The sequence below is a fragment of the Vanessa tameamea genome, chromosome 8, assembly GCF_037043105.1.
Source record: "Vanessa tameamea isolate UH-Manoa-2023 chromosome 8, ilVanTame1 primary haplotype, whole genome shotgun sequence".
Lineage (NCBI taxonomy): Eukaryota > Metazoa > Arthropoda > Insecta > Lepidoptera > Nymphalidae > Vanessa > Vanessa tameamea.
In genome coordinates this window covers 8034188-8059250 of record NC_087316.1, presented here as the reverse complement: position 1 = coordinate 8059250, position 25063 = coordinate 8034188, and the positions used below count along the sequence as shown (strand labels likewise).

Sequence of the window (25063 nt, the reverse complement as noted above, 5' to 3'; positions counted from 1 at the left end):
AATCATTGCAGCCGAACGAAGCTCGGTTCTTTTATCAATCATAAATATACAATAACGAAAGTCATTCTAAGTGAGAATCATATTAATTTTATGTTATGTTAATAAATTAATTGCGTTCGTATTATCTCAATACGCACAATAATATGTCATTCATGAATAAATATAAATGTGAACTCAATGACATCAATTACGTTTATAACATTATCTGCGTTTACTATACATCTGGCGCACTATTGAGATAATATAATAACCAACATCTTTGTAATTTACCGGCAAGCCTTGTTCTAAAAACTAAATAGTTTTCAAATCGCTAAAAACCTTTTTGCTCAACCATTCGTCTTTTACGAAAACTATCGTTCTGCAAAGGGCGATAAAAAAACAAATTATACAAGTTCGTAATGACTTTGGGGAGTCGATAACCAAATAAATAGTTAAGGGTGGAAGGGTCGCCCCTTCTTCGATGTCTAAGGTCGCAGATGGCCATGTAAGCAAAAACATCATTTGGATTACTTTCAATGTCTTCGTTCTATCGAAATAAAAGGAATATGTAATTTGAAGGACGTTCTAAGATTATTGAATTGTATATAACTAGCTGTCCGCTCTGACTTTACACGAGTACGATTTAATTTAGGGAAACATGTGTTGTGAAAGTCTATATAAATATTATATGCAATGTGTATTCAGCTAAGTGATCTTTCTGACCGTACCTCGCCAATGTATCCACTGCAAATACCTCTGACCTCAAGACGTCTTTATATATATATACATACATATAAGTACAAATGTATTTTTTTCATATATCATTCTTAGAACATCTTCAAAACTATAAAGATAGATAGTGAATTGTAAATAATTATAAGTATATTAAGTTATTGATTTTGTACATTGTTAACATATCTAAAAAGATAGATAAATGCATTTAACAATTAGAAGATCTGAACATTCCTAAAATTACAATCGGAGAAGATTTATATATTTTATATAAATAAACAATTTAAATATAATTTATAGATTATGAAAAAATAACAAAACAGTTTTAATTCCGATATCTTCGACGCATATAGGTAAGTGGCATGATTTAAAATTTATACAATATTTTCTATTTGGCACCTTTAACATTCTGTGTAACTCAAGTACAAACATATTTATGTTTGTACGTATAAATTAATATTGTATGTATAAATGAATTCTTGAAACAACGAGTTTAACGTAAGCAATATTTGAACCGAATTAAACAAACTCTTTTGCTTTATATCTACAGCATTCTTCGAATCAATTTATACGGACTACATGTCGTAAAATCTGGAAAAAATAAAACACACAATCCAGTATATTTGTTATGTGGGGTGAAGTTGGGATAATCCCCCTGCAGTGTGGCGCCGGCCGGGGCGACAATGTGAACCAAATACCGACACTGCTGTCTCACAGATCGTACTCCAACTCTTATATATAGCTCAAACGCAATAATCATACTTTATAATACGCGTAGAGTAAATTTGAAATTCGATTTTTAAAATAGGTCAAATTATATATTAATAAATAAAACCCTATCATAATAAAGCATTAAAATTACTATAAGATTATGAATTTTAACTGTCAGTAAAATGTTATTAAAACTATTACCTGCCACAAAAGTACAGACGTTATGAGCACATAATATAAGGTGAATTTAATACGGAACTATTTGGTATTTTATGGATACCTAATAACACTTTATGTAATGAGTATCTCTCTAGAAAATAATCTGTATTTATTTAAAAACTAAAGCGGTTTCGCAACTTAAATTCAAGGACTATCCTGCTGCTTTGAAATTCAATGTACATATTTTGAATAAATATGTACGCAAATAGAAACGACGTATACGTGGGGTTGATATTTAGCTCTAGAAATACTGCATGAAATTCTTGAAAGGAGAAGTATCTTAAAGGTAAAAAACAAATATATAGTAAAAGTGCTTCTGTATCGATAAACAATATAAACGTTCCTTAACTATCGAACCCTAAATGAGCTTCGTGTTTCATTTGAGATTTGTATCAGGTTGCTACTGAGCTACCCACATTATGGGGCTTCGTGCGCATCATAGGGTTGTCGAACATATTTCCTTTGTTTTAATTCAAAATATTTTGTATTTAGTTAGTGGTTCAAATGCGCAAAAGCCATTAGGTATTTTCACATTCATTTCGATCTTGGCGATGAAGAAAAACGATGTATCGTTAAGTAACTTACAAGTGTCGAATGAAATTCTGAATCCGTCATGTTAAGAGTAGAATTAGACGCAATTTTTTTTTTTTTTTTTGATGTTTTGAAGACTTTCTATTATAAAATGTTCCTATTTTAATTTTGTAAAGATCAGATTATGACACTGACACCGGAACTCTTTAACAAATGCCAGCAATTCATCCACGATTGCTGCTATTTTATTGATATATGCTATTGAAATCTGTTATTTTTATATGATGTAATGTTTGGCACCTATAAAAATCAGAAAAAAAAATACGTGGTATACGCTTTATATAACAACCCTAAGTTTACTACTAAGTAAAGGTTCTGTGAGCCATACATATACGTGCTACATAATCCAAATACAATCACAATTACCTGGCAGGCAAATAAATAAAGTAACTATAATTCTTATATTCCAAGTAAAACAAATTAGTTAATCAAATATTAAAGGCTAAGATCATCATTATTAATTAACATTATAGGTAAATAGTTATATTGTACGAAATACTAATGTGAGATGTGAAATAGCTTAACCTTAAACATTTAACATGAAACCATTTATAGTCGTCTAAAATGTGATTGTAAAGGCTTTTTTACCAAGTCGGGAACTATAACGACCCAATATAAACGGCGCTTTCATATTGCGGAGGATCAATAGGTCGGGCTCAAAATAAATAGAACAATGGACGAGACGGTATCAGTGCTTAAAATGCTTTCCATGTTCGGACGCGTCCGGTGACCGACGATCCGCCCGGAAGTAACACATGGATATATAATCACTTCATATTATCTGACCCCGACATTTTATTTTACTTGTATGAAAATGAAATGCCATTTCAAAAATCGTTAATTTTACTTACAAGCAGGATGTAAAAGTTTGCTTTTAAGATTGTAGCTAAAATAAGTCGCTTGATTTTATTGCATTTGTTTTCCACAAATATGTACATATATTATATTATTTTAAATATAGAATTGGATTTCCTTATTTAAAAAAAGAACGCGCAGCTTTTAAAGGACCAGAGGACAATAAAATTTTTGATGGGGTGTGTCATAAATAAATTATATATGATAAAGTGTCATTTAGATAAAACGATAAATCTTTAGCTTAACAAACACACTTATATTGCATAGCAGTTTAATGTAAGGGCGCCCCTACGCTTATCGTTACTCAGCAAATTGTAGATCTAATGCATCTCCCCAAAGAAGTCTGAACCCCCGCATGTAGCAATACATAAGGAATAGTTTTATCGAACAAAACTTTGTATTATGTTAGACTACCTCGAACAATAAACCATATTTTAAAAAAAACGCAGCGTTTTAAATATAGAATTCTATCTCGGATTAAACATCGAAGTTGACTCATCGACGTATGGTTAAAATGATTGCAACCGAATAGGTATTAATTGTTCTAAATTACGGAAATCAATGAGCGTGGGACTGATCGTGCTAATTAACAATCGGCATGGTTAGTTAGGTAACAGTAACCGTAATTTGAGTTCACGTAATTAGAAATGAACCTTTTCAGTTTATTTTTTATAAATATAGAAGACTATAACACTGATTGTTAATATTTACAACAAGAACATAATAAAAGAAAACTTTATTAAAATATACAACAACTATGTCAAACGTTTTAATAACCTGTTGTTAAGTATGTGACACATGGATTCCCGTTGCATAAAAGCAATCCAATCTCCTGGGCACATATGGTGACTTCATAAATCTCATGTCACATCGGCAGAGACGCGCCGTGTATCATAAATACGGTGGGTATGTATGTCAAAACATGGGGATTTAGGCGCTGTCTCTCTCGCCAGAGACTGGGCCAGCGACGCCAACTGAGATAATGAAAAAAAAAGATTTATGACCAAGTGTAATCAAATTTTATTACTGTCCATCCCGCCTCTCGACTAATGTTATAATATTAACCGCATACGCATTTTATGGTGTATTTTATTATTTTTTTTAGTTCACTGTGTCAACTATAAAAGAAATTAAATTGACCCGATAGTACATTATATGCCAAGTCATGGCAAGATTCCATTTTGATCGATAGCACTAAAGTAGGTTTGTTTAAATATCTTAATAATAAAATATACATCAGTAGATGAGAAAGCAAAATGTAGCCAAGTTTCTTTCGCCAAAGGGGTCGTGTTCGTAAGTCACATTTCCATAAAGTTTTCAGCACAAAATGTGGTGTTATAATATCGTGGGTTGGAATACAACCAATTCTAACGCACTGTGGAATAACACCCTCCCCATTCCACCAAGTCTTCGTCCTTCGCCTCTTTGACCCAATTACACGCAACATATTACATTTTTAAGCTCTTGCATATATCTGTCGGCCTATTACATAAAAAACGTTAAGAAAACATTACATAAGCTCTGAATAAAATTATATTTTTCATACAATATTGTCTCTGGTTCAATTGCCGTTACATCACATCGTCATATAAAACATATATCCTACAATAAAATACTCTAAATGATCAATACTCTTAAGCTAATTAATGTCTTGTTTTAGAAATGACCTTTCAAAATATTTTAATAAAAACAATCTCGAAAGAACCCTAGAACATTATGTAAGGACAATAGAGCTTAGGGTGCCGCAAAAAGGGCTTCTGCGCGACGTAAAGTGCAATAGCTTGAATTAGTTATTCAGTTCATTATGAATCCCCTACAGCTACTCTATCATTATCGTTTTACTGAACGCACGTGCCGACTGTGCAAAGCAGCCCTCGGCCCGTCAAGGTCGATAATTATAATCTACGCAGTCTTTTGTCCTTTCTTATAGACTTCTTTTGTTATATAAAAACAATGTTGCCTTTAAGTTTATTTGAACAGTTATTGAGCGAGTCATTGGAGTTATTGCGTCGTTTTTAAAGTTTTAGTTGACGTATTGAATATCAGCCTATAATATGTAACTGTTCGATGCTAAGCAAATACTCTCTCTCTCTCTGTCTGTGAGGAGAAAGATAAAAGCTTATTCCACCGCGGTGCTAGTGTGGTGAATGGCGTTTGATCCACATGTTGTACCACTAGGTCTTGTCAGATCTTAATATTTAAAAAAAATATGTAACCGAGATTTTTTATTCCCTTTGCTGTGAATTTAAAACCTAATTAAATGAAAGGACTCGTAAAAAATTATGCACCTGTGCGAATTAATTGTAAGTTTAAACTTTTCACATTTGAATCGCCTCGTAATTGAACAAAGACTAGTTCTCGAAAGTAAAACTCGAGTGTAAAATGCAATCTTACAACTAGAAACCAATTAAAGACTAGGAAATAGTCTTTAAAGATTTTTATATTACTTTTACTTTACTTTGATGAAAATGGTAATTTTTCTGTACTTGGTTTTTGAGAATGACACAAAACCTTGTCTACTAAACTTCTATTAAATATAATATTATTTTATTTTACTGAAATGAAATGTATTCAGTAAAATAAAATACGTTAAACGTTTACCTAGTGATAACTTTAATCGTAATAATAGACGCAGTCTCAATATTATATTTATATGTTATATAATGATATGATCATTCGAGATAAATCGTATATTAGGTGTAGCTAATGTCAACGTGAGCAGAGAGGAAATAGCCACTCCGGTCTTTATTCCGGCGAACAGTGACATAACTACAACTGACATACTAAAATTATTGATTGGAAAACTGCTCGTAAATGTCTCGCTCTGGGATCTCCTTGTAAATTCGAGCTTTATCTAGCATGTTAATCTGGTGCAAGCTTAGAGATTATTTAATTTTAAACTGTATACAATAGAATAAGAATTAATCAATTTTTTCTTTGCTAACAAACAAAAAAGTGAGGAAAATTCTTAAAAGACTTATATTCTTCAATATTCTATTCAGTAGTTTGCGTTTATAATTCAACTTATTCTGAATGGATTCAGAAAACGCCTGCACGGACTCGCACTAAAACACCGTAGTGGAATAAGCTCCAAACCGATTTCTTTGCCTTTGCGAAAAAGAAAAGACTAAATACTGATTTTCTGGTCGGTTCTTCGTTATAGAATTTATATTCCGAACCGATGATATCTGATCGTTACTGTAATCGTGTAAATTGGCAATTTAATAATGCTTGTAAGAGTTGACTTGAATAATTTATTCTATTTCTTTAGTCTGCCAACAGTCCATACGGCGATATTCTATTTGACGTTGTTTGAGATATTCATCTACATTTAATGGAATCATTATTAAAAAAAAAAAAACATCTAAATAGAATTTAATCAAAACTTAATCAAATGTCCTTTAGGTTAGAAGAAATTGGTTTGGAGTCAACAGCGTCATGTTCTCAAAGAACGGCACAATTTATTTATGTAGGTATGTCCAAAAAGTTTTATTCAATTAAAATACAAAGAATTGATTTCTGGGAAAGCCTTGCGATACTTGTATATTTCTATTTGTTGTGTGTTGAGATTTTCATTACTTTCGTTGTAATATTGTGTAGGTTATATAAGAAATAAACTAGACATAAATAAAGCAACGTTACACTATTGAATTAATTTAGTAGAATAATTGTTGGTCACAAACCAATTAAGGCCCATATACTATAAAAAGCATTTGCAACTCTACATATGAGTGCCGCCAGTAGTGTTACTACGAGCCACTCTTCAGCAAATTGGGCATTTACGTAAGAGTTTTTTTTTGCAAGCTGTCAAAGGCAGATTATTTTTTATTTAAATCTACGAACAAAAAAATTGTAAAATAGTGATTTCGTCTGCCTGTGATCGGTCTAATAATATAATGTTACATAGATAAAGTTTTTCTCATATGAAGAAGTAGAGTTTGAGCATCTTTCTCTTAGAGTGATTGAGTATTATCGGATTATTATTTACATAGTATACCATTCCCTTATTGCGTTTGGTAAGATATTTTGTTGTCTTTTTTTGATATACTATATAAGGCTTTATATTAGTAAAAAGTGAAATTGGTGAGATTACATTACTCAGGAAACGAAATCTCACTATTATTCTTGAAACTCTTATTCATCAATTTAATCATTAGAATATATTTTAATACATCAATATACAAAATAGTGCTCATTTTATATAAAAAACTATAGAATATATAAATTTTAATCTAGAAAAATACTAAATCTTGCGAATATTCAAAATCTTATCCTTGCAGATAAAATCAAAAAACATTAAATCAACGTGATTTATTTTTGTCTTAATAGGGGTATGCATAATACATACGAAAAATGAAGGAACTTATGTAATATGTAACACAAACCGGATTGTTTCGGGCTCCCGGGGAGAATTAGGTAAATAAGATACATTTGCACCTGGGAAATCTCGTTTGCGTAGAATACTTTGTACTAATTAATTTATTGAGATAAATTATATAATTATAACGTATCTTCGGAAAAAAATTATAAACCGAAAATATTGCAGCTACGTGAATAACTATTACGTTATTACGTTGACACAGTTTATTAATTATTATTCCTTAAATTGTCGTTCGAAATTGATAAATGTGGGTTACGTCAATAAATTATGCACATTTACCGATATTCACGAAAAGGGCAATAAATAAATAGGTTATCTTTGAAGATAATGGCATCCAGCCGTCACATCACCCGTGAATGAAAGAGAGCAAGAATGAAGCAGTAAACGTCACCGCCATTTGCGACCAAGACCCTTGATCTGTTTGAGTAATGTATACATATTATAAAAAAGGGACGGAAAATTCACTTGATTTAATTATAAAAAACCTTTTTTTATTATTGTACAATGTCAAAATGAGAAAAATAATTTGATATTTTGTCTTTCTTACAATGTTAAAGTTTTAGCTTGATAAGCGTTCTACCTTACCTTAGCTCTACACCGTACTAATCAATTGATTGAATCAATATTTTAGCAAATAAAGAGAAACTACATAGCAAGTTATTTATGCTTAGTATCAACTATCTGTACACCGCTTAATATGCGCTGGCGCAACCCGACGAGTGTAAACACACACTACGGCACAGATGAAAGCTGGCGCCCCGACTACTTATCGGTCCTTGCAACCATTTGGTATGCTTACTGTCAGCATCCCAAAATAGACTAACTGACGAAAATAACAGAAAACCAATAGTTCCAAGGTCGTTAATAATAAAAACGGATAATATTTAAGAATTTATACAAATACTTTCACGAACATCTTTAGATGCATAATTTTCGTATAGACATTATAAATTAATTATATTTTTACTCTACAGTATAAACAGCTATAGCAACTGGTACTGAAAGTTAAATTTATTGTAATATCTTTTAGTTTAAAACCGACGAGAAGTCGGTGGAAATTTAATGAGCCCAGTTAGCTACATTGGAAATTATCGTTTTTATAACACCGTTATCAATCTCGTTTTACCTATAAATTACAAAGATAAGTATGTAGCTCGAAAGTACTAGTAAAACGAAATCTATGCAAGAATTTTATAGTAAAATTTGTGCTAAGATTTGTGCCGTCTGCAAGTAAAAAAAAAGAGGCCAGGTGCGTTAAGCATCCGCCTTTTAAGTGTAGAAAAAAAGTGGCAGTTGCAACTTGGGATGTATTCTCTCTACACCGCCGGTTACGAGTATTAAATACCGTTTATAGCATTTATATTATATATATGCTTCTAAATCCCTATATAAATCAGATAGATAACTACTATGCAAAATTAAAACATCCTCTCTTTGGCAAGGTATACCTATCGATGTTTCTAAATAAAAATTCGGAAGTATAATTTTTACCTTTGTACAAAATGTTAAGGTAAAAAAAGGGGTTAGTGCCTATTACATCTAAGCATATATAAAGTACAATATTTAGTTTAATTGTAGGTATATATAACAGTTGGTGATGTAATTTCATCACACATACAGTGTGCTATATAGGTTTATCTTTACTACTTGTGCTTATGCAATGATTGTCACTGATTCTATCAATTTATTATTTTGAATATACATAAAACAGTAATCCAAAAGTAATATTTTCTTTTATCAGTACATATCGACAAATAACAAGTTGATACGACAATCCTATAAAGTCATTGTAGATTGCTGAAGGCAATGAAATTGTTTCTCATATATTCCAGCGTTCCGAACTACTTCTGTTGTATTACTAAACCGTATTTTACATACGTATACGTGCTTATATATTTTATATACTTGAGTTTAGTGGTGGATCTAAAGCGACGTCAAAATATAAAAATGATTGATGAGGACCCTAACCAAGGGGGATTTTTTTCCTAACTTTTCCGAGAAAAAACTTTGAGACTTAACAAACTGTTCGAAACAGAGTTTTGGCAGATAACTACTAAAGAAATAAGAAAAAAAAACATTGAAAACTGTCTAAGTATCAACGAATTAGAAAACAATTGAAATATATTTTATATACCTACCTATTTATTTTTAATACCTATTTGATTTAATTCCTTAAAAAATATAATTAACAGTACGTATTAAAAATATATGGTTTGCCTTAATGTTAACTATTTTAATGAAAATCTTATATAAGTGTCATTCAATGGATTCAACATTTTCTTTTTATTAAGAGTAACAGATATAGTTTGATTATGCGATTTTTTTATAAACATCGGGCTTATGCGAGAATTTTATTCGACATGTTAGATTCTCCTAAAAGCTTTAGAAATGCTCACAGCTTCAAGCCATATGGTCAATGTATTATTTTTATTTTTTTGCTTTCGGCCAAACAATCCTCTCTAGTCTACCTGCACTCAGCACCTGTCGATGAGATTTGTATGAGATTGTTAAGTTTTACCTTGAAATGTTGATTTTAGGTTGAATTACATTAAAACTGTGTAAATATATAATTATTACGGTTATATTTTTATACAATTGATTTTATTAAATGGGACTTGCGAATGCCGCGTTTTAAGTATATAGCAAAAAAAGTATTTCTAGTGTCAGTTTCATAAATTAAAATATAATTTATTCAAGTAGGTCTTACATACACTTTTAAAATGTCATTTTACAAAATTAAAGTAAACTTAGAGCTAACAATTTTTCTATATATTTTAGCAATTTTAAGTAATCTTCAGTATTCAAATCGAAATTATATATGATTTCAAAGCCTTGTGTGGGAAACATATATAAATATAAAATACCTTAATCAACTTCTTTTAGTGTCAGTTTAAAAACAATGTTACTCGTAACATTGGTACCTACTATGTTAAGACTTACAATTATTACCGAAGTATATATTTTTATGCATTTCATTAAATTACTTTCAAAGATTCATAATAATAATAATAATATATGAGTTAGGTTCCTTAACAGTTTATTTTAATATCTTATAATAACATTTAAATTAAACTGTTTATGGCAACGTTAAAAAAAAAGATCTTACCTGTCAATAACAGCAAGACGAGGCGCCGCATATTGGTATCCTTCTCTAAATGGATAAGCTTTAGTCCGAAAAATTATGATAGAGGATAAGCCATGATCTCGTCAGTTAAACTTGGTCAGGCTAATGTTTACGCGACTCAGCTGACGTCCTCGTATTACGCTCGCTAATCAACCACACACTTGCACACTGCGGGACCCGTACGCTGCAGTGTCAACGGCCACAAGCTTACGAGAAAAACTAGTCACTTGGCGAAAGCTGTCCTCCCTGGGAACGAGCGCGATGCGTAAGCACGTACCGTTGTATAGGAATAATTTATTCATTCATGATACGAGATGTCGACTCCGAAAGCTAACTGACAGATCCCCTCTGTGATGAAAACATTACACATGGCTCGAGCAGCTACGAAAGCTTCGTCGCGCGCGATCACAGCGCACGGCGGCTGACTCGCGAGTTGCGTGAGTGGGCCGGCGGCGGGGGCAGAGGGCCGGGGGCCACGCCTGCGCGCCGCGCCCGCACCGCACCACCTACAGTATTGACCGACGACGCCTCCTTTCCACATCGAACATCCTTAACTAGGTACTAAGAATTCTCCTTTGAAGATTCCCTTAATTCCTTTACTCGGATCTAGATACGCCACGTGTAAATTTCATACAGCTTAATTAAAATAGAACTTTTTTTGGTATAGTGGCCCAAACTATAATAAAAATGGCATATTTTTTTTAAATTGTTAGGTAATTGATTATAAATTAATATAAAAATATATCAAGATAAAAGTTATATTTTTATCTCGTCAAATCCGTGCTGAATTCACATTACTGATAACATCGCTTATATAAGTAACCGTTACATTTAAATTGCCTTCAAATAATGTTTTAAGCATAACTGTAATAAAACTATCCCCATAGTACATATTACATTAACAGTTATAACAATAATAATTGTTACTTGTTCGAATTGGCGCGGGCCTATATGGACTAGTGATCTAGTGCCTTTGGGTGAAATGCGCATTTCATGACGTCATTTGATATTGATGCTTATTCCATGTATAATAATATTGCAAAAATATTATGCTTCTTATGCTAATAAATGCTTTTGTCATAATTCTAATAATTGTGCGTCCATAATTTTATTTTTAGGTATAAAACGTTTATTCACTTTATCAAAATTCAAAAACATTTTTGCGTGGTAATTATTATTCATAATTATTTTATTTAAACATTTACAACTATTAAATAAAATATAATTTCAATTTTAGTAATATTGGTAATAATTTTAGTATTGCAATCATTAACTCCTTATTTTAAATTCATTCTAAGAAAAATAAGCTCACAGCTCCATCTAGGCAAATTGTTACCTTTAAAGTACTTATACCAACATCGCCACAGAAGCCATCATATTCGAAATTTGCGTTTTGACTAATATAGATGGCGCATTCGATTTGTTATACAATACTAATATAGATTTTTATTCTTAATTTTAAGTTATACCAACTGTTACATTTCTATCATTAACATGAAGCATGTCAAACTGAATAGTAGGTTAGTAGGTATGTAATAAATATGAACGTATCATGTTCATTATAAACTATGATAAAATAAATAATTTTACACAATTAATATGAATATTATATATATATATATACGATATGGCTGAAAATAATGTTACTTGTGAGATGACGTCAAACAGAGAAGTATGGAAGAAAACATACTGCGCCGCCGACCCCATATAAAATTGGGATAAGGGCAGGAGGATGATGAGGATGGCAAAATTAATATCTCTAATACGAAAATTAACAATTTTAACAACCTAACTTTTCCTTTGGTCGAATGGCTAGCTTAAACGCCTGCAGATCATAAAGCGTCGGTTCAAATACCGACTTACCAAAGCATTTTCATAATAGTCAGAACATAAGAAGTTGGTTGTTTGAATTGAATACACTCCCTTACCTCGGGACGCGCGTAAATCGTATGTAAGTCCTGTGGATCGTGCCTGTTCCAGTCAAGTCGTGTGAGATTGCCATCGCTTCAGATTTTAAGAGCTAAGGAACGTAATGCTAGGTGCAGTTAGTTTGCACTACAATGTCCTGAACAAAAATTGAATAAAAAAAATGAGGACGTCATTGTAAATTTTAATTTACTATGAAATATAAACCATATGAGAATTAGCTTTATTGGTATTAGCTTTTGTTTTTTTACCAAGAGCAGCTGCTCTGCAAGTAGCTACTTGTAAAAGGAATCGATAACCGTAAAACAAGAATTCTAGCATTAACTTAATAAAACTTCATAACATGCATTAAATAAAAAAACAACACAAATGCATTAAGTTTATAATCACAATTGATATAAAAATACAACTATCTTATCAAACCATTTTTTAGCTTAAACACCTTTTCTAATTTATATAATCAAAACTCAAATAAAACTAAATTATAATTGACTTTTTTTTCTAAATTGAATACCTATGAAGTTTACTTTTTTGTGAACATGCAAACTTTATTCTTATAGGTTTTCAATATAAATTACTAAATGCCACTCTTATATTCGTAAATATTCATAATGAAATAATAAAAATCCAAAAACCATGTAGTTACGTGTAACATTTTTATTTCAATTTCTATTACATATCTAACTATTATAACTTATAATTTATGAATACATCTAGGTTACGGTATTCTTATTTAATCTTAGTTTTGCCCATGCTTGAATGAACTGTTTCTTAATTTCAAAAGCTATAACGGCTGCTGCCATTCCAGTGTTTAAACTGTCAACCCCTTTGTGTAGTGGTATATTTAAACGCAGTCCGTTCCTGTTTGCAGCTAATCTGTAAAAATATTAAACTTTATATATAAACTGTAATTATTTTCAAGCAATAGTCAAATAACACTATTTATGACACTGTTCCTACACCAAAATAACTTTCACTAATTATAGATGTCAGAATAACTCTAAATATATGCTTATATTATATTTAAGCTAAATATGGTTTATTTTCCTCTGAAACCATTACTGAAGCTATAAATATGGTAAAATTTAATAATACATTGAAATTTATGTTTTATTAAGATGAAACTCTCCAGTACTGAAACTTCAATAGAAACTTGTTAGACATTTTGTCATATATGTAGACATGTGGAAAAATAAGGACAATTACCTGTAACTATTTTCACTTATTCCTTCAGTTTCTCCACCTATTATAAGTGTTACATGTTTCAAATTGGCATAATCAATTCCATAATATGGCAATACCGATATATTGTTCCTAATAACATTCTCTGTTTCTGCTGTTTCTGATGTATTTGTGTTATTGTCAGCTATAAATATTGATGTATTTTGGTCCAATAAATTAGGTAATTCCTCCCAATCAACTGAAGTATGGATTGGTTGTCTGAAATGTGCCCCTGATGCACTTCTTATAACTTTTGGATCCCAAAGATCAACACAGCCTACAAGGATACAATAAATATAGTTTTAAATTAAATACATTATAAAGGAATGTTTTGTGAATTTTGATGTTACTTTTAATTGATTTTAATCAATTAAATAACTAATCAAATCTCAATATAAGAAAATAGTATTTTAAATAGAACTTTATTAAAAATATGGTTCTTAACAAAACAGATTACATATCTACCATTACATAAATTGTTTTATTATCTATACAAAATATGATTAGTAAAAATATAAATAAAATCAACAATATACAAGAATACCTTTTGTAAGGAAAATCTTTTCTGTTCCAACTCCGACAGCTGCTCTCAGAATTGCACCTAAATTTCCTGGTGTGCGTATATTATCACAAATAAACTGGAGTGGTATTGGATTAGAGTACCTCTTAATATTGTCAGCGTTAGGGATATCAAATACACCTGAAAGAAATAAAATTAATTATAATAATTATAGGTATTCGTATAATGTACTCCACCTTATTCATACATAGAAAACATGAAGATTGCTAATTTACACATAGCAAAAACTACCATATCAAAAGAAAAGTAATATGTACAAAGGTTTTGCTAGTCTGATTTTTTTGTTATTTATTATTATTGTAATTTTTTTTTAATATAATAACTTACCAAATATTCCAGGTGATGTTTCTACATCAGACCATAATTCTATTTCTTTATATGGAATTTTATAAAACTGAACTCCAGTTTTGGGCAGGAATGGTCTCAAACTATTTAAATCTTCAATACGGCTGAATATTACATATTTCAGAATACAATTTGCTTCTAAGCCATCAACAATTAATCTCCAGCCCTCAACTAACATTTGTCCAGCTTTTAATCTTTCCTTTTTTGACTTTAGTTTCACAAAGAGATTGCTGAAATATAAATTATTTTATTTCATTTTTTAAATATTTTTAAATACACTATTTAAAAAATTTAATAAATTGTAAGTTCAACTTGTTTAGTATCAAATGTAATAAAATGTGTATCTAAAATATGTTTTAATACATGATAGTGATTTTATTTGGTTTTTGCGCCTTTAGTGATGCTAGCTCACTTAAGTAAGTTAAAGGGTTTCAAACTGGCACACAAAAATATTTAATATTGCTGCTTGGTAATAGAATATATGATAATTGGGTTGCACCTACTCAAAAAAGCTTGCACAAAGCCCTACCACCAGATTCTATGCTTCTACAAAATATTATACTATAACCAAAGAACTATAATTAAATATAAGAACTAACCTAATTCTTCCATCATTTTCTTTCAACTTTTCATAAATAATTTCACCTTTATCATCAAATACTTTTTTTTGGCTCAAATAGAACTTCTTTTTTTTCAATGCAATATTCTTCTTTTCCTTTAATTGCTTAAAATGATCTTGACTTGTTACCGGCACGAGTGGCTTGCTTTCGTTGGTTTCGATTTTTTCATTTTTGTTCTTCTTGAAACCGTCAGTACCGATGTCAATAACTTTCTCTTCAGTTAAACTGACTTGGGAATCAGGTTCGAATGGTAATAAAACTTTGGCTGGTCTCCTGTGCATCCATCTTCCATATAACCTAGTAGCAGATATTTTTGGTATTTGTGATAGAAAAGATTTAGAAAAACAATAAATATTCCTACTCATTGCTAAGGTTGAGTTTAACTTTATTTAACAGTAACAAATATCTGGATTACGTTAATACTTATTTTTATTCTGATATATTACAATATACCTAACATTTTTCATAAACAAAGTAGGAAACTAAATTAAAACATAAATGTCAAAATTGTAATGAAAATGACAGCCGCGTTTTCGAGTTTAGAGTATTTAATATTTATTTGGAGTATAATCTAACATACTTTTGAGAATAATTACCGGCAATCATTTTCGTTTATCTAATTGATTTGCGTATAAATATAATACACGACCTACACTTAAAGGTAAAATATTAGCAAAAAATATGGATATAAAATAAACAAAATTCCACTATAGTCATCAAATTATTATAAAGTAATAAAGTCATTAAAATATTTATAATAAATAATAAATAAATAGTAATTAAAGCAATTTATAAACTAATAATTTATCACTTTTAAAATAACTCGTTATAATAAAAAATAAAACTGAATATTTCTACATTTTTACATAAATATTTCTAATTAAAAAATACATATTATTTATAATGTAATATAAAATAGTATGTATTTTTTGTTCTAAATCTCTTTTATAGTAATAGTTTATGTTTTAATTAGCGTTAATGTACCAGGTACTCACATTGTATGGAAAAAATATTTTGGTTATATAGATTACCTGTATTGTAAACATTGACAAATGGCAACTGGAAAATAACCAAGAATCGACCAATCAAGTTGCGGCACAAAAAAATCTTTTGAATACCTACGTCCTACTCTTATGCGAACTCTGTGGTCGTCAGCTGAAAATTATCGTGTTTATGCGTAATAAATGTGTTTATTTATAAATTGCTAGAAAGAGAAAATATTGCTGGGAAGACAAAATGGCAACGGGAGTAAAACCTCGTGATGAAGAATCATCTCTTACTAGAGCCGATTTAGAGGCGATACAAGATGCAATGAAAAATAAGAAGTTTCGAGATCTACTATCCGAGTACTGTGATGAAGTACGTGACCCGGCGAATCAAGCAATCTATCAAAAGGAAATGACCCAACTAGAGAAGGAACGTGGTTACGACGTAACATTTATTAATCCAAAGGGTGGTTATGTCATTAAAACAAGTGTAGCCGGAGATAGAAAAGCTTTTATCAATATATGCAGCAACGAGAATGTTGGCAAGCCGTCTTGTACCGTACAAGAACGAAACGGCCAAAAAGGAATGAACTGGCAACTTCCGTACACAATAATACCACCAAGAGAAGATTTTAATCAAAAAAGAGAACGCTGTGTTATTTACGATGTAGTATTTCATCCTGATACACTGCGCATAGCTGAGGTTAACAAGCGATTCCGTGAGTTAGTAAACAATACTGCTTTTGATGGACTGCAGAAAACCTACGGTATTCATTTCGATAGTAACAATCGTCGTTTTCCAAAGGCATGTTATAAAGGTATGACTGTACCGGCTGTTATAAGAAAAGAAGATCCAAATTTTAAACCTCCAACTGATGAAGAAAATCAAGAATTTACACCGGAAATCTTAGAAAAACTGTACCCACAACACATATACCCAGAAAATAAAGAGCACTTACAAGAAAATGTCACAAAAGAAGAACAGCATAGGAAAAAAGCCAAGAATAGTAAAAAAGAATTTACTTATTCATCTGATAAAGGCTATACAGTACCTAAATATGTCATTAAACAACAGCAAAATGTAGATTTTCAAGACTTTACTTATCACAAGGACAGTAAGCAATATTCTGCAATACCAAGTAATTTAACTATTGAAATTAATTTACCACTTTTGTCATCAACTAAGGACTGTGTATTAGATGTTCGGGAAAGAAGCCTCACACTGGTATCAGAAAAACCTGCTAAGTATAAACTTAACCTTGATCTCCCTTACTCTGTGAATGATGAATGTGGAAATGCAACATTTGATAAATCAAAGCATATGTTAATTGTGTCACTGCCAGTTATTAGACAGAGTTTATCTTTCAATAAAATAACTTGTCAGAAGAGCGACAGTGGTGTAGAGAGTGAAGAAAATTCAAACAGTGAAGAAGAATCTTCTAGAAAAAATAATCTTGTAGAAGAAATAACAGTAACTAATGATAAGCCAGATTTATCTGCAACACAGGAAAAGGAAATGTCGCCTACAGTCGATGAAGAATTTTTACTTACCAATGTTGGGTATACATTCCCATCATATACTTATAATGCACTAGATGACATTGTAGCATTCACCTTTCATGTTAAAAATACAGAAACAGATTCTGTTAAGGTTAAAAATGTTGAAAACAAAGTATATATTAAATTCACTTCAATTGGCTCAGGATTTGTACCTATAAATTATGCAGCTCTCATTGTGTTTGATCATGATATTAATTTTGAAAATGCAATAGGTGAGGCCTGGGATAATAATGTTATTTTACAACTAGAAATGGGTGGAAATATTCCTGAAAATTTCCAAATAGGATTAAAAGAAGACAATTTGAAAACAGAATACTTTGATGTGTCTAAAGTTAAGAAACCATCAAAACATGACACGACTGAAAATAATATTAAATCTTTGGAAGAAGTTACGTCAAGTCCTGTTGTTGAAGTTACTAACTTAGGAAGTGAAACAAATATTGTTGTTTCATCTACATCTCATAATGCTGATAAAGAAGATGAAAATGAAAAGGATATAGTATGGGCTGATAATGGTACTTTAGAAAATGGAGCCAAGAGTATTCTACGGAAGCCAATTGCAATGATGAGAAGTTTTTCTGAATCAAGCTGTGGAGATGTTGCATCATCAATGGACTACATTAGCTCTGACTATATTCCTGAAGAATCTAGTTTGAAAAAAACTGTAAGATTTAGTGATGTCATTGCAAGGCAGTTTTACAGGTGAGTTAACAATTTTTTTTTTTTTAATAATAATTAATATAATTCGTTTAAGAAAATGTACTTCTGCAATTATTATTTTTTTTCAGATACAATTCATCAATTGAAGGTCAAAAGAGAAAAAATCAACGTAAGAAGAGTAAAAAACGTAATTTGGAAAGGCGTAGAAGTGAAAGTGAAGCTGAAGATGATGCTGTAAATGCACATCAGGTATATTTATATTTCTGGCAATTTTTAAAATACAATTAATGCTATAAATAATAGTTTATTAGTGTGTTATTCATTATAAACACATAATAAGATGTACATTTAATATTTACAGACATCTAGATCCAGGCTGAAATCGGTCCTTAAACAGAGACACGATAGTGGAGTTGCAGACACTTCAGATGCAGAAGAATGCAAGTATATGATGTCTGATTGTGATCAGTATGACAGCAATACAGATGAGAATGCAAATAAAAATAATGAGTCTAATACTAACAAAGATTCATCAATTTTAAACATAATTGATAGAAATGGTAATACAAAAGAGAATCAACCCGAGATATGGAAATCGGCACCTATCCCACACAGTACAAAAATGGACAAAAATATACAAGATAATGAAACAAAAGTTACTTGTAGTACTATTAAACATAACACAGATCTTTATAATCCAGACAGATTAAATAAAGGGAAATATTTAGAGATTAAATTTAAAAATGATCTTATATTCGATCTTGATATGTAAGATGCAAATTTTGTATTATTTTGTTTGTATCAGGCAATTGAGTGTTTTAAAGTAATGATAGTATTTAGATTTTTAAACACTAGTAAACAGTGGTTTAGTTATTTTTAAAGGCATGAGTTTTTTCTTTCCCTTAAAACTTTCCATTTAAATGATGTTCCTTTTTATTGTAGAAGTAATGTTTATTGATTAGCTAAGTTTATGGCAATGGCCTATATTATTCTGCATGTTTGTCAATTATTTTAAAAAGATATATGTTTTTAATGGTATAGATTAGATTTGGAATAGAGGTTAGTTCACACAAGTTGATTTTAGTTAATGAAATGTTAAATCAAAAGCAATTCAAATCGCCTGAACAGAATCAAATTGAAAAGACCTAAATCAATAATTCCGTCTTAAATCTTTTTGCTTTGGTTTTATATTTTTTGACATTATATTAAGTATAATCTGGAAATCATCTAAAATCAAACCGTGTGAACTTGCAATGAAAGTTTTCAATGTCAATAATTTGGATCCTAATTATATTCAAGTTCTTTCATATTGCTCATTTTAGACAATATATATTTGTATAGTTAAATACATTGAATGGTACAAATTAGATATAGTCATACAAATTTTAATGTCTGACACAAATTATAAAATTGAATCGATGATGAACAATGCACTTTTATACAATAGATGTTAGACAACCTACATATTAAATATAAATAAAATATTTTAGTGTTTGGTACTATGTGTGTTTTAAAGATTCTACAAATATAAGTCACTTATTGTAATAAAGTTTTTCATGATGTCTAACCAAACCAATCTTGGGTATTAAGTTTTTATTAGTGCAAAATTATTTTCTATTAAAATTGTATAAATTAAATACTTTTGTTTACTAATATGAGATTAATGTAATACACTTGCGTTCAATTGTTGTCAGTGCCTTTGTACAATAATTCACAACATTAAACAAAGCAGAGCACAATAAATTAAGCTGTTGTCATGAACACATTGCATTTACTTAGTTATGAAATTAATGTTTAGGCAATGATTGTACTTGTTATATAAATCAAGTTTTAGGATAAAATATTGTGATGTTTCGAATATTAATTTAATAGACATTTAAAAGTAATACATTTTTTGTTTTACTACACGTATATACCCCTTTTTTAAGTCGATATTGCCAATATTATAAGCTGTGAGTTTTTATCCGGGTAGACTTTTAAATGCCGTGAACTTAATTTGGTGTGGAGTAAGACATCGTGGGGAAACTGTATCTGTCAGATGCCAAAATTGCCCACATGCATCCACGGACCAGCATTGGAAGGGGAGAGGTAGTCCTTGGTTTGGTTCAAGCTTGTTACTTTACTTTTAGTTTTTATTATCTAATGTTCATGTTTTTTTTTTTTTTATTTACTTTACAACATCCACGGGCTCACAGTTGCCCGTGCCTTTTTTTACATTTTATTTTTATAAATTGTGGCGTTATTTTATATTTTTACTGAACATCAGCAGATCTTCGCTGGACTTCGTTCATGTTCATGTTTAATATTATTACCAAATTCAACAACCTTTTTCCTAAACGTAAATCTGTTTAATAATACAACCGAGTGTTGAATTTGCGTAGGCTAAAATAATAGTTGGGTGGACTGAAAAATATATACATATCAGAACAGGAAAAAATAATCTATTTTTAATTGTGCTATGTAGTACAATCCGTTATATTGGGTCAATGTTTATCTGTTTTGTTTGATTCATTTACTGGCTTATGGCAAGGTGATATATTATCGTTCTTTTATCAATTTTCTTATTTTCCAACTGTTCTTATCGCTTATTATACGCGTCGGCGTAAAATTGATAAGCAGTCTTACAGTTTTCATCATACATATAAGGACGTTTGTTTTGTTTGTTCGTTTTCACGCAATAACAATCCAAGTAACATGGTACTTGTACATTATTTTCGTATATCTGAACTTAAGCTATTTAAATTTAATTTTGAGGTAAAATTTAAATTGCCGATGTAGTCGGAGTGAGAAAATTGACGGTCCCGGCTCTTTTAAATCCAACTATAATAAATATACATAAATTTTAATTCAGAGAAGTTAGCAGTAGAATATGTAGTTTATTATTATTATTAATCTTATTTAATTGCATGACATAAATAGCTGATAACATAAGAGCAGCAAAAACAATCAAGAAATGGTGCGAAAAGGCGGTCTTATCGCTTATAGTGATCTCACTCTCACTATCAATGAATAAAGTTTCGTAAGAGAAAATAGTAATTGTATTTTAATATGAGAGATGAAATAATAAGAATATTTATATTATAGGGTAACAATAAACTACACTAATTTCTACATCCCAATATTACACACACAATATATATATTAGAGACTGTACTTATATTATAAATGCGAAAATAACTGACTCTCTGATACCTCTTCACGCTTAAACCACGGGTGACGGTCTGTGTGCTAGTTTATAAAGTTTTATAAATTTCGCGCGGATTAAGCCGCAGATTCAGCTAGTCGAATTATACATACATAATTGTAAACTACGTATAATTTAATATATACATACATTATTTAAAAGATGACGGACATTAGCTTTTCAAACGATATTTAAAGATAAATAATATAATATTCGAAATATCTGTTATAGTGCATTTTAAAGTTTGACGGTTTTTGCAGTAAAAGAGTTATTGTAGGTTTGTGGCTTCAGGGAGTTTGTTATCTAGGTTGTGTGTGCAGACACATTAAAAAAATAACCGCATCAAAATCCGTTAAATGGTTTGGTGCAAGTTAGTAGAGATACAGGCACAGGCAGAAAAAGACTTTGTATTATACTATTTATAATATAGATATAGATACCTAAGGTGTGTGAAATCTATAAATAAACATCATATATTTTAAAAAGAATAAAAAATATTCTCAATCTTCCGAAAATAAGCATTTGTTTCTGTAGAATGATCAATCTAACTAAGGCTATTATTACAGATATCTACTTACCAATATATTGATAATGTTGATTTGATCGCGATGCTTCGGAACAAATATAAAAAAAAATCAGGTCAGCTTATTGATTTGATGCACACGTTAATGAAATTAGCCGTCCAGTTATCGTCAAAGCGTGTTCATCGGCTTCGTCTCAATTTTTTTTAATGTTTTCTATTTTATTTCTTTTTAACAATTATGCTGATGTAATTTTTTGGATGGTTTTGTTGAAGGATGGTTATTAATGTTATGTGGCCACCAAAATATGTAAACAATTAAATAAACTATATTTAACAATTTAATTTGTTATATAAAGCTGGAGGGTTTGTACCCAGGACTTACCTTGAAAGGGCTTAGTGCTTGGTAGATAGCACCCACTCATCACATATTTTACCGCCGAATAGTAATACTTAATATTGTTTTCTTCTGATTTGAAGTGTTATTGAGCCATAGTCAGAAAACATTTAAGTTCCCAAAGTTTATGACGCATTTTGCAATGTAAGGAATTGTTAATATTTCATACAGCGCCAATGATTATGGACGATGACGATTACTTAGAAAAATACGGACATGTATGGTATATACCACAAATGCACTTATACCAGTCCTTTTTAATCAAAGGCCAAGATGAGGAGGAGGCAATATGCTTATGGATAAAATTTTCTTTTTTATGAATAGTCACCTATTACTTGAAAACGAGTAGACAAATTAGGATGATTTTTAATCTATATTTATAATTTCTTTGACGTAAACCGTTTTTCGTTAAATCAGGGAGAATCCCCATTTAATACACTATCGTCTATTATGCTTTTCATTAATTTGTTATATTTCAAAAATATCAACTGATTAAAAAAAATTAAAATGACTCACGTTAAAGAGAATATTTTTTTTTCAGTCGCAATAATTTCAGTAGATTTAATATTATCGTTTACGTCGTATATATATATTACTTGTAGGATACTATTGTGACGCTCAATTTTCAATGCACATAATGTAGACTATACGATTGTACATGTTGTATAGTTTACTGTGTAGCGTGTAGGTCGCTTATTTTACTCTGCTTAGAAACTGGCGTCACTCCGACAATAGCTGTACGTAATGAAAAGCGTCACTCTCTAAAGCTTGTACGCAAAGATATACAATGAAAATACTACATAGTCATTAAAAAAGGAGTTACACTCTTAAGATAAATTAAACATGTGTATCATTATTATATGCAATATGCATATTTGATAAAAATAATAACAATTGATTACGACTAAAATGCATGAAAAGTTTACTATAAAATATCCAAAAAAATACTTTAACTTTCCTACGAGAGTAAGCAGCCGTACCTACTAAGTGAACTTATTAGGGATGCCAAGTAAGAACTCTGTTGGAGTTTTGAATTAAAGTAATCCCTAAGATAACTGTATAATCAAAGTTACTCAAATTTATTTCTTGCCCAACAAGCTTAAAATGCATTTTATAAGCATCATACAATCTCAACCGATTTAATATACACAAAATATATGGACATGTATTTAGTTTAAATCTCGTAAGAAGTTCATGTTCATTTTCAATATTAAACCTATGAATATGACATACTTTTTCGGAAAAAAAAGATAAGAAATAAAAAACATAATTAGCCGTGTGTGTATATGATCAACGAAAGATAACTTATGTTGGACATAAATTAAGATAAGAGCTGTCTACCATATCTTCAGTCAGTTTTTGCGTGGGTCATTTTTAATAGAATTTTATTAATCTCACTAATTATAAAGTCATATAAAAGTAACACACATACATGCTATACATCAAAACGTTTCAAAGTAATTTATATGAAGAAAAAACAAAATGGATTATAAAAGACGGGTGTACAATTATTTGTTTATGAATATAAAGCGCCTGATGATAAGTAATGATCAACGGTCGTGGGCATTGACTGTGTAAAGAACTATTTCATTCATCTTCAAAGCGTGATTACTGTTTCGTAACTTCCTAGACGGGATTGCACGTACTACGTGTATTGAGCAGGAGATTTGTGTAACACCTGTAAAGGTATATTACATCAGAGATATAGATATAGTCACTTCAGACTTTCCGCTATGTTTGTGTAATGCAAATAGGGTTTTAGGATTGTCACAGGTCGTACTTAGAAAAAAATCACGTAGGGTGGAAATATTTGACATTATTATCATTAATACATAGACAAAAAAACATTATTGATGTATAGTAAATACTATGAATAAATAAATAAAATAAATAAATATAAATATTGGACAACATCAAAATCAGAAGTAACGACGGTACCACATACACCCAGACCCAAGACAATATAGAAAATTAATGAACTTTTTCTACATCGACTCGGCCGGGAATCGAACCCGGGACCTCGGAGTGGCGTACCCATGAAAACCGGTGTACACCCTACTTAACTACGGAGGTCATCAAATATTATTATTTGATGAAGACATTATAGGATTCTTATAAGAATTATTTGAATGACAACCATATAAACCACTGCAGTATGGTTTTAGCTGGAGAAAAAAATCTTCTAATAGTAAGCTTTTTTTTTGCAAGTATTGATTTAACAATATCTTATAGCATCATACCGCACTAAATAATTAATGGGTAGATCCATTGCATATTTGTAAATATTTAATTTAAATTATTTAGATGAAACGTATCACTTTCTGAAGATTTTATGTGTACCTACGTTTTTTCGTCTTTGATGTTGACGTACATAGTTTATTTAAATCAATATAAACGTACTCACCTTATTGAATAATCTATATGTTAGACTCGAATAAGCAGAAGCTACTATATACAATAATAACTCCTCAG

General features: G+C 30.4%; 3 protein-coding genes across 4 annotated transcripts in view; 1 reads left to right on the top strand and 2 right to left on the bottom strand.

The window, feature by feature from the left end:
* Dtn (detonator) overlaps nucleotides 1-11039 on the bottom strand; it is a 72013-nt gene extending 60974 nt beyond the window's left edge. The window contains exon 1 of one of the 2 annotated variants that reach the window (XM_064215702.1): nucleotides 10575-11039. In XM_064215702.1, the coding sequence (XP_064071772.1) occupies nucleotides 10575-10605 (31 nt within the window). In that variant the 5' untranslated portion in view covers nucleotides 10606-11039. The remainder of the gene's footprint in view (nucleotides 1-10574) is intronic. The other variant, XM_026639158.2, reaches the window with a different exon arrangement.
* A 2154-nt stretch (nucleotides 11040-13193) lies between these two features.
* Nucleotides 13194-15756, bottom strand: LOC113400025 (rRNA methyltransferase 3, mitochondrial). Its single transcript, XM_026639387.2, has 5 exons — nucleotides 15264-15756; nucleotides 14647-14894; nucleotides 14284-14439; nucleotides 13725-14016; nucleotides 13194-13394 (listed from the first exon to the last, which is right to left on the bottom strand). The coding sequence occupies exons 1-5, from the start codon at nucleotides 15647-15649 to the stop codon at nucleotides 13232-13234; spliced, it is 1245 nt and encodes a 414-aa protein (XP_026495172.2). The 5' UTR covers nucleotides 15650-15756; the 3' UTR covers nucleotides 13194-13231.
* A 600-nt stretch (nucleotides 15757-16356) lies between these two features.
* LOC113399844 (protein kintoun) lies at nucleotides 16357-20376 on the top strand. The gene is made up of 3 exons (XM_026639096.2): nucleotides 16357-18532; nucleotides 18619-18739; nucleotides 18852-20376. The coding sequence occupies exons 1-3, from the start codon at nucleotides 16521-16523 to the stop codon at nucleotides 19260-19262; spliced, it is 2544 nt and encodes an 847-aa protein (XP_026494881.2). The 5' UTR covers nucleotides 16357-16520; the 3' UTR covers nucleotides 19263-20376.
* The last annotated feature ends 4687 nt before the right edge of the window (nucleotides 20377-25063 follow it).